General features: G+C 34.1%; 2 protein-coding genes across 2 annotated transcripts in view; both read right to left on the reverse strand.

Annotated features, from left to right (window-relative positions):
- Nucleotides 1-905, reverse strand: LOC104701234 (probable calcium-binding protein CML23). The gene has a single exon (XM_010416880.2). The coding sequence runs from the start codon at nt 848-850 to the stop codon at nt 374-376; it is 477 nt and encodes a 158-aa protein (XP_010415182.1). The 5' UTR covers nt 851-905; the 3' UTR covers nt 1-373.
- Nucleotides 10,847-11,458, reverse strand: part of LOC104701235 (calmodulin-1) — a 5,494-nt gene continuing 4,882 nt past the window's right edge. Inside the window, exon 3 of the mRNA XM_010416881.2 lies at nt 10,847-11,447. Coding sequence (XP_010415183.1) covers nt 11,111-11,447 — 337 coding nt within the window. The 3' untranslated portion in view covers nt 10,847-11,110. The remainder of the gene's footprint in view (nt 11,448-11,458) is intronic.

Consider the following 11,458-nt stretch of genomic DNA (forward strand, 5'->3'; position numbering starts at 1 on the left):
AGGAGATGTGGTTAAGTTCACATGGTGCCATTACCATGAAGTATCTAACCCATCCACACAAGATGCACATGAATCAACCCAACTTTATAAACCAACCACATTAATAATTATCAAATAAAAGCTTATATTATAGTACTCTTTCTCTCTTTAGATAAAAGAAAAGAAAAACTATTAATTAGGTCATCAACACTTCCCTAACATTAGGTCAGAGCCATTATTTAAAAAAGCCACATATAGATTCTTCTAAATTTAATCGATAAAACCTAAAAAAATAAATTTTCTAATTATCCAGCTTCCTAAGAAAATATTAGATTAAAGAGATTATGAAATTCCATATTTACAAACATAAATAAATAAATAAAAAGATTTAATTTCAAGCTCCACCATTAGTCATCATCTTCTTAAACTCATCAAAATCAACACAACCATCACCATCAGAGTCAACTTTACTAATCATCCTCTTACAATCTTGAATCGAACACTTCTCACCAAGATTCTTCATAACCGAGTGCAACTCATTAGCCGAGATCCGTCCGTTACGATCCAAATCATACAAATCAAAAGCTTCTTTCAAATCCCTGATCTCACTATTGTTGTCTTCACCGTCTTCTTGTTTTACTTGGAAGAGTGCAACGAACTCATCCAAATCTATGTATCCATTACCGTCAAGATCGAACTCTTTCATCATAGATTTGGTTTCTTCTTGAGAAGCATTGGGAGAGAGAGCTCCGATCACGTCTTTAAGCTCATCAATAGAAATTTTCCCATCGTTATTCTTGTCGAACCGTTGGAAAACTTTCTTGATGTCTTCCATTGAACCTAAGCAGTTTCTTGAACCGTTCTTTGACATATTGTTTAAAAGTAAAGCTAGAGAGATTTTGAGAAAGTAGAGAAATTGTGAGAAGTTTAGGTATTGGTTTGTTATAAATAGGGTTTGATGGTGAAGTGACGTTTTAACGCGGTTTAAAGACGCGTAAAAGATTGCGTGAGTAAGAAGAGTGACAAGTTTTTTTTAATTATTCTGATGTTTTAATACTTTACTTGTGTAATTGTGTTAGTTGTGTATCTCTTGGGATTTACTTTTATAAATTATTAAATTTACGTAGCATTAATGGTTACGATTGCGGAAACTAATTTAATTTCATAGGATATGATATCATTTTATATATATTTGATGGCGTATATCATATGATATGAATATCTTTAAAACCTAATTTAAGTCCATAGGATATGATTTTTTTCATTAAATAGCAATTAAGTCACTTAACAAATTGTAGAAAATATACTAATTTTTTTTGTGTATTCTAGCAATTATGCATATCAATATGAGAAAATATTGTTAGAGAAGATAAAATTTACGTTTTAACTACAAAAAGGAGCAATTCTCAAAACTAATTTAAAGCCAAAAAAAAAACGAATTTAAGTAATCAAATTTTTTTAAGGCAAAGATATGAATACAAAATCGTGAGGTTATTAATTACATAAAAAGGGAAAAAAAAAATAAGCCCAAGATTTGGAGCAAAATTAGGAAAAGAACCAGATTTTATTGTATACATGTTATTTATTTTAGAGATCCTCTAATAATTTAGGCAAAAATAAAATAAGGGGGAGGTATTAGTTTAGGATTTAGAAAGAATTTTAATGACTTTAAAAGTTAGGTAAAATATGTTGTTATTCAATCAAGACTTTTAAAAACTCTTTAAAAATTTGGTGTTATTGGTTGTGGATTTGTAAAAAGTTATCTAAAATCTTGATAAATCTAGTGTTATTGGATTAAGAGTTTTATAAAGTCATTAAAAGTTTTATGTTATTCAAGTAAAACAAAAGAATCTTGGATTGTTAATGAATTCAAATTTTATGTTATTGGTTTAGGATTTTATATCATTTCCTTCATAACAAAAGTCATGAAAACTCTTTCATCAAATAGAAAGATTTTATAAGATTTGAAAAAACATATCATCAAGATTTTAAAAAACTTTTTAAACAATCTCTTAGAATCCTTTATTTTTAACTTTCAATTTTCTATGATTCTAACAATCAGCAAGAACATAAAGTCATTAAAATTCTTTCTAAATCCTAAACCAATACCTCCCCCTAAAATTTACAAAGTATATCCGTATATATGTGGTATCCGTATTAATATATTTTAATTAATTAAAAGCACGTGAATGCTTCAACCTAGCGGTAAACACACATTGATAAATCTGACAAATGTGGATATTGATCGTAGTCTAAGGCTCCAAGCTCCAAATCATCAAAAGAAAAATATTACATACAAAGAAGAGAGGAGTTTCTTCTGTTGGTTAAGTTTGAAGTTGACTTCATAAATAAGCTTCACTAATCCCATTAGAGTTATGATTCTAAAGAAATAAGGATCAAAGATAAGTTAGGAGTTATTTAACTTATGGGGTTTTTCCTAGTAGGATTAGATTAGGTGTTTTACTATATATATGTGTGGTCTTTGAGGAAGAGAGAGTTTGAGAGCTTTAGGTTTTTGAGAGAGTTTTTCCTAAAGATAATAAAAGAAGAGTTGTTTCTTTTAGTGAGATCTTAAACTTAAAACAAGAATTGGTATCAGAGCTATGGGAGACAACAAAGCTATGGGAGATATTGTTGAATCAGCAAAGACAATGGAAGGACGAGGATCTTCTTCCCTGAAGTGTCCTATGTTAAACTCCACAAACTATACAATTTGGGCTATGAAGATGCGGATTCTTCTCAGGATACACAAGGTATGGCCAATAATTGAGACACCAGGGGACGACAGCGACATGAATGATATGGCGATGGCACTATTGTTTCAATCCATCCCAGAAACCCTTATTTTGCAAGTTGGAGAATTCGACACGGCAAAGAAATTTTGGGATGCAATTCAATCAAGACATGTTGGAGCAGAAAGAGTTAAAGAAGCAAGGTTGCAGACGTTAATGGCTGAGTTTTATCGCCTCAAGATGAAGGATACAGAGAAGATTGATGACTTTGCTGGAAAGTTATCAGAGATCTCCTCTAAATTTGCAGCTCTTGGTGAAAACTTTGATCAACGAAACTTGTTAAAAAGTTTTTGAAGTGTCTCCCACGGACAAAATTCATACATATGGTAGCTTCATTAGAACAAGTTTTAGACCTCAATAAGACGAGTTTTGAGGATATTGTTGGTCGCTTAAAAGCATATGAAGAACGTATCTCAGAGGAAGAAGAAGAAGCTCATACGACTGCAGAACAGAGTCAAACTAAGCTGTTATATGCAAATAATGACACACAACCTAGCTATTCACCGGTTCCGGTTCCAGTTCCAGTTTCTGTTCCACCAACTCGTGACTACTATAGTAGTTACAGAGGTAGAGGTCGCGGAGGACGCTATAACTAGGAAGAGGTCGCGGGAGATCTTATGATAACAAAGACTTATCAGAGGTAACATGCTTTCGGTGTGATAAACAGGGACACTTTGCTTCAAGATGTCCAGATCGTTTACTCAAATTACAAGAAACACAAGAGAAGGATAATGAAACAGAAAATGCAGATGAGCTTATGATGCATGAGATAGTGTTTCTTAATGAGAAGAAGGTTGTTCCTAGTAAATTTGAGATGCATAGAGGAGAAGAAGACATGTGGTACCTTGATAATGGAGCTAGTAACCACATGAGTGGTGATTTAAGGTATTTTTAGAAGGTTGACTACTCAATTACCGGACAAGTGAAATTTGGTGATGATTCTCGGATAGACATCAAAGGGAAAGGCATTGTGAAGTTTACAGATGAGAATGGTGAGCTACGGACATTGACTAATGTCTATTTTATTCCAGGACTCAAAAGTAATATTATTAGTCTTGGTCAAGCTACAGAATCAGGTTGTGATGTAAGGATGAAGGGAGATTACTTGACTGTACATGATCATGAAGGAAAGTTACTTGTCAAAACTTTAAAATCCAAAAATCGACTCTATAAGGTTCGAATGGGGGTTAAAAGTAATGTGTGTATACAGTCTGCAGTTTCAGGTGACTCTTACACATGGCATGCAAGGCTGGGGCATGTCAATTTTGAATCAATTAAATCCATGATTCAAAGAGAGCTAGTTAATGGAGTTCCGCATATACAGTTTGATAAGAGGATTTGCAGCTCATGCCTTTTTGGGAAACAGACAAGACAAGTATTTCCCCAAGCAAGTATTTTTCGAGCAACCAAAGTGTTGGAACTTATCCATGGTGATTTGTGTGGTCCGATATCACCAAGTACTGCAGCTGGGAATAGATATGTATTTGTTCTTATTGATGACCACTCTAGATACATGTGGACAATTCTCCTGAAAGAGAAAAGTGAAGCCTTTAACAAATTCAAGAAGTTTAAAGTCGTAGTGGAGCAAGAAACAGGAGAGCATATTCAAATCTTCAGAACAGACAGAGGAGGAGAGTTTGTATCAGAGGTCTTTAATTCTTTCTGCAGTGATTCAGGTATTAAGCGGCAACTTACTGCTCCATACACTCCTCAACAAAACGGTGTTGTTGAGAGACGCAATAGGACATTAATGGAGATGACTAGAAGTATTTTGAAACATATGTCTTTTCCAAATTACTTATGGGGAGAAGCAGTACAACATGCCACATATCTCTTGAACAGGGTTGCTACAAGGTCACTTAATGTTAAAACTCCATATGAAGTTTTTCGAGGAAAGAGACCTAATCTCAGTCATCTGCGAGTATTTGGTTGCATAGGATTTGCAAAGATGGAGCAACCTCACTTGAAAAAACTCGATGACAGATCACGAATGTTGGTACACTTGGGTACAGAACCAGGATCAAAAGCATATCGCTTGTTTGATCCTAAAACCCGAAAGGTTGTGGTTAGTCATGATGTTATTTTTGATGAAACAAAGAGTTGGGACTGGGATAAGAAATATTCAGAACATAGTGAGATCGGAAGCTTCAGGATCAATGTAGGAATATATGGTAACCATGGTATTCAAGAAACAGAATACGAAACAGAGCAAGGAAGTAATACCACTGAAGACAACATATTAGAATCTGATGATCACGATCAGTTTGATGATGAAGAAGAAAGTGAAGATCATGATAACGTTGTCGAAGATACCACAAATCAAACATTGGCACTTAGGAGAACTACAAGACAAAGGAAGAAACCGACACATCTTGAGGACTATACTCTACCGGATCATCTTGACAATTATGCCCTATTTGCCGAGGAAGAAGGAGAGCGTTTGCTGATGTGTATAAACAATTAACCTAGAGATTTTTATGAAGCAAAGGAATCAGAAAGATGGATGAAGGCATGTGAGGAAGAGATTCATTCTATTGTTAAGAATCATACTTGGAGTCTTGTTGATCTTCCACTTGGAACAAAGCCAATAGGATTGAAGTGGGTATTTAAACTTAAGAGGAACTCCGATGGTAGCATAAATAAATACAAAGCTAGGCTTGTAACTAAGGGATATGTGCAGAAATATGGGATCGATTATGAAGAGGTGTTTGCTCTGGTTGCTCGAATCGAAACAATTCGACTTCTAATCAGTCTTGCAGCGACGAATAGATGGGAGATACACCATCTTGATGTGAAAACAGCGTTTCTTCATGGAGAGCTGAAAGAAACTGTTTTTGTTACTCAACCGGAGGGTTTTGAGGTAAAAGGATCCAAGGACAAGGTCTATAAGTTGCATAAAGCTTTGTACGGATTAAAACAAGCACCAAGGGCTTGGAATGATAAGTTAGATCAAATACTCAAGGGTCTGCAGTTCAAGAGATGCTCCAAGGAACTGTCAGTTTATCGAAGAAAGATACATCAAGGTTTTATTGTTGTTGCAGTGTATGTCGATGACCTGTTCGTGTCAGGAACGGACATAAAAGCTATTGAGAACTTTAAAAAGGAGATGGCGTCCAAGTTTGAAATGAGTGATCTCGGGAAACTGACCTACTACCTTGGAATAGAGGTATGTCAACATAAGGATGGAATTACACTAAACCAAGGTCGTTATGCATTGAATATATTAGAGGAAGCAGGTTTGAAAGACTGTAATATGGTTCACACGCCAATGGATGAGGGCTTGAAGCTGTCTAGGTCTCCGAAAGAGAAGGATATAGATGCAACTAAATTTAGGAGGAGTATTGGATGTTTGAGATATTTACTACACACAAGACCAGATCTATCATATTGTGTGGGTGTTTTAAGTCGGTATATGCAGGATCCTAAGGAGTCACATGGAGCGGCGTTGAAGCAATGCTTGAGGTATCTTCGAGGAACAACACATTTCGGACTCACATTTGCAAGATCAGTCTCTCCAACAATTGGGTTAGTTGGTTATAGTGACAGCAGTCACAACGTAGATCCTGATGATGGCAAAAGCACGACTGGTCATGTATTCTACTTGGGAGGGATCTTATCACCTGGTGCTCGCAGAAACAAGACACGGTGGCGTTATCTTCGTGTGAAGCCGAGTTCATGGCTGGTACTGAGGCTGCGAGGCAGGCGATTTGGCTCCAAGACTTGCTTAGAGAGATCACCGAGGTATCTTGTGGGAAGGTGGTTATTCGAATAGATAACCAATATGCCATTGCTTTAACCAAAAACCCAGTTTTCCATGGGCGAAGTAAGCACATTCACACTAAATATCACTTTATTAGAGAATGTGTGGAGAGAGGACTTGTGGAGGTTGAGCATGTACCAGGTGAAGAGCAAAAGGCAGATATTTTGACAAAAGCTCTTGGAAGGATCAAGTTTAAGGAGATGAGGGAGCTGATTGGAGTGAAGGACTTGGCTGGAGATAATTTCAAGCTTAGGAGGGAAAATGTTGGTTAAGTTTGAAGTTGACTTGAGAAATAAGCTACAGTAATCCTATTAGAGTTATGATTCTAAAGGAATAAGGATCAAAGATAAGTTAGGAGTTTTCTAACTTATGGGGTTTTTCCTAGTAGGATTAGGTTAGGTGTTTTACTATATATATGTGTCGAGGCATGACGCAAATAAGTGTGGTCTTTGAGGAAGAGAGAGTTTAAGAGTTTGAGAGCTTTAGGTTTTTGAAAGAGTTTTTCCTAAATATAATAAAAGAAGAGTTGTTTCTTTTAGTGAGATCTTAAACTTAAAACAACATCTTCTTGGTCTAATGTGACCATAATTATCTCAACTGGTCAGATCTCTTCCTTAGCTTCAACCCAATTCGACTTGAAAATGGAGAAGAATCCTCTCTTATTAAGTTAACCAAATCATCTCACCATACCACTAATAATCTCTTAATATGGTTTCATTTTAGCCACTACTTTTCAAACTCGCTCTCTTTTTCATTACATTTAGGGAACAGTTAGCGTGGTCTATGGCTTTCCCTTCTCGTTTCCACTATAGCACATGGACCGTGACCATCCCCAAGATTACCACGCACCCGTTTTATTATTGCCAACCTATCTTCGGTGCGTTTGTCCAACCCGTGGTATAATAAACATGTTGTATGCCAGCTAAACCAACCCTTCACGACCATTACTTGTGGCCCTGTGGGAAGATTGAATGGGACAAACTATGCTGATCTAAAGGCCTAAACTATAGTTCTCGTTGTTTTTCCTTAACCTATTTCAACTGGAAGGCATTTACTATATATCTGAACAATTTTTAAGAGTGTTTTAAAATCATGCTATATAATTTCCACAAAAAGAAGTTTGTTTTTCTTAGTTTTTTTTCCTAATGTAATTTTACAAAACGAGACATTGTTTTTTCATTTTGATGAGGATTTCTACACATATTTACTTGACTATCAAAGAAAAATTTATAACTTTTTATATGATAGATCATAGATGATGATGTCGTAGAATGTAGTGATTATGGATAGATTTTTCTTAGAAAATTTAGAATTTATTTCGTTGGGATTTTAGCATTCACACCCACTTTAGGATAAACTTCTTTCACAAAAACTCATTTTTCCAACTCTCTATACTTTTGTGAGTTTGTTGCTTAGATGTCCATATTTTTTTTTTACAATTTTGTCCTATAGAATTTTTTTTGATGGAGGATAGATTTTTTTGAATCAATGTTTTTCGTTCTCTCTCTCACCTCTTTTTTTTTGGGACAAAGGCTATCTTCCTCTCCTCTTTCTCTTTTACTCTTCATTTTCTTTTATTGTACTAGTTATTATCAAAAATTATATATTTATTTTTATACAATAAGTTATGATTTATTTTTTTTCTACATTTTAAGATCTATATTAATATATTTTAGACGAACTATTGTACATTATGGTACAATGACAACATCAAATCCATATATCTATGGTCATGTGGATACCAATCAATTCAGGTGTCCATGACCACATATCCATATGGAAACATATTATCGAAGTAATACCCATCAATTCAGAATATAAATAATATCTATCAATTCAGGTGTTATGACAACATGTCTATGTGGAAACATATTATCGATCGGGGTTATAGTGCAATTTGTGGATACAATACTTGTCAAACTTATCTAAATGGATAACTATTTGTGGATACAATATAAGTAATATGATAACACTCACACAACAAAACTCAAACTTTTTTCCAGATTGAACTAAAACTAATTCAATATTAAAAAGCTCACAAGACCACAATGAATCCATAAAATAACAATAAAACCAAGAAAATCCAGATCGAATTTCATATAATCTAAAGTGATAAGGAAAGAGATTTAAATATTTCATCTTCTATGGATTTCCACCATTGTTGGAATGATTTTTGAAAACTTTAGAAAATGAATAGGAGAGAGAAAGAGAGAGAAACAGAAACAAGCTTTTCTCTTTCAATGGATGAACAAAAGCAAAACAAGGAAGAAGAAGATATATGGTTTGGTTGAATAATTGGGAGGATGGTGAGTTGAATTTTTTTGTTGGTTGATAAATTGGAGGAATCATGGTTGAGGAAGAAGAAGATGTATAATTAGAATCCACATAGGTAAGTTAATTGGAAGAGAGTTGGTTTGTTTAGTTTGAGGGGTAAGTGGTAATTTTATAAAAAAGAAAGTATAGTGATAGTAGAAAGTTTGTGTGTATGTTAATAGTTTAGGGGAAAGTGGGTGTAAGTGCAAAATTCTCTTTGTTTATATCCAAAAAGTGTTTGGGAAAATATTTTTAAAAATTGTTTGAATGTTTAGTTCCTCTACTATTTAATCAATGTTATTAAGAAGAAAACTAAAAGAAAACAAAAAAAACAAAAAAACAAAAAAAACAAAAACAAAAACAAAAACAAAGGACAATATGTTTGACTAGTAGTAACATGACACACCTTAAATATTTTATGGTGAACCAACTATGACTAATACTCCTTCTGTCTCACAAAGATTGAAGTTTTTAAGCTTTTACATAGTTTAAGAAAACAATGATTACTGAATTTAAATATATATTTTTCTTTGATTAAAGAGATATTATTTAATTTTAAACCAATAACAATTCAAAATTTTAAATATTTTCAATGATTACTTTTTGAAATTTATAAAACATCAATCTTTGTGGAACAAAAAAATATCCTAAAACATCAATTTTTGTGGGATAGAGGGAATATATCTTGACGTGTGGATATATAAATAAAATATTGCAGGTCCCTTTCTACAATTCTTCTTAAGTGACGGTTGGATGACAAATGATTACCGCATTTATTCTGTTAAATAAAATAATTATTTAGGTATGTAACCCATATTGTGAGAATATTAGGATAATATTATTTAAGACTTAAGATTGTACACCTCTAATTTGTTTTTCTATAAAATTTAGGTTGCAAGTTTTTCATTAGCGCTCTGGCTGTGGAATTTGTTACAAAAAACAATTAAAATGATAAGTATGATCGGAAGTTTTGTAAGTTCTCCCCAAAACCATTTTTTTTTTTACAGGATTAAAGCCAACCAAATCATGCTGTAAAGTCCTACACGTACAGTCTTAAAGGTTGATTTTAATTCTGTATAAATTCTTTTACTGGAATTGTCAAAAAAAAAAAAATACTTTCATGGTTTTCTACAATACCTACCAACGATACGCTTAATCATGTAAACTGCGTATGATGTTTTTTATACATAGAAGACATTTAATTAGGATGCTATATTTATGTAAAAATAACATGTTATTTCATGAAAAAAAAATTGTTATGTATAACAAAATGACATGCTATTTAGAAAAATAACACATGTTTTTGTGTGTTTATGGAAGAAGACGTCATACTCATTTACTTAGTTGAGTTCAAATTATTCTAAATGAAAAGGATTGACTAGTCCAATTCCGGACTTGCAAGTAAGGTTTTGATGACGCTATTAAAATTCATATTAAAACCTTTGTAAGAAATCTATATAATACAGTATGACATTCTCTACATTACCTCCTCTGTGATTACGATGTGTATTTGTCAACTTCTCTTTACTATAAAGAAAAGGGAACGTTAATACGGTAAGTTATATCATCTTCTGATGAGTCCATCTTACATTGGCTCTCGAGCACACCATACATGATACGCCACTTGACCACATTTGTAAAGGGTTGCAAGCAAAATCAGTCATACTCAGCCAATTTCTCACTTACTTCATCACCTAAAATGCTAAAACTTAAATTACATCGCAGACTATGCCCATTTCAATCTGTGGTTGTTCCAGCTGTATGTGGCTGCAGTTTCTTTTTAACTCTGTTGAATTCAATTGATCATATTGTTGTTACTACTGTTTATCTATGTTATTGCTGGCCCTGTCACTAACTCCATTTAGATCACCTCTCCCACTGCATCCCTTTTCTATATGCACTTTGTGTATGAGTTTGTGTTTTATATGAGTTCTACAACAACAATATGCTTGTGAAGCCTATTTGAACTGAACAATATAAACAAGATCGTAGGCATCGCAAGTGAAATAACTTTTTCCCCATATAACAAAGCTTTTTGTGACCACTCTAGTTACCAAGATCTAAACATGCAATTATGCCAACAAGAAAAGACCCACAAAATATATAAAAAAAAAAGATAAGTCACAATTTCAGTCTGTTAAAATCTTGAGAACTATTAGGCTCAATCAAACCCAAAACACTAGAGGTCTGAATCTTTTTTTTTTGTAGATAGTAAAAGCCTAAACAGATCATCACATCACTTTTATTCTTCATTTTCATCTGGTCATCACTTAGCCATCATAATCTTGACAAACTCCTCGTAGTTTATCTGACCGTCTCCATCAACATCAGCTTCACGGATCATCTCCTCGACCTCTTCATCAGTCAGCTTCTCTCCTAGATTCGTCATGACATGGCGGAGCTCTGCAGCGGATATGAAACCGTTCTGGTCTTTGTCGAACACCCTGAATGCTTCTTTCAGCTCTTCCTCGGAGTCTGTGTCCTTCATCTTCTTAGCCATTAGGTTAAGGAACTCGGGGAAGTCAATGGTGCCGTTACCATCAGCATCCACCTCGTTGATCATGTCTTGTAGCTCAGCTTCTGTTGGGTTCTGCCCTAGAGACCTCATCACTGT

The sequence above is a fragment of the Camelina sativa genome, chromosome 7, assembly GCF_000633955.1.
Source record: "Camelina sativa cultivar DH55 chromosome 7, Cs, whole genome shotgun sequence".
NCBI classification, from domain to species: Eukaryota; Viridiplantae; Streptophyta; class Magnoliopsida; order Brassicales; family Brassicaceae; genus Camelina; species Camelina sativa.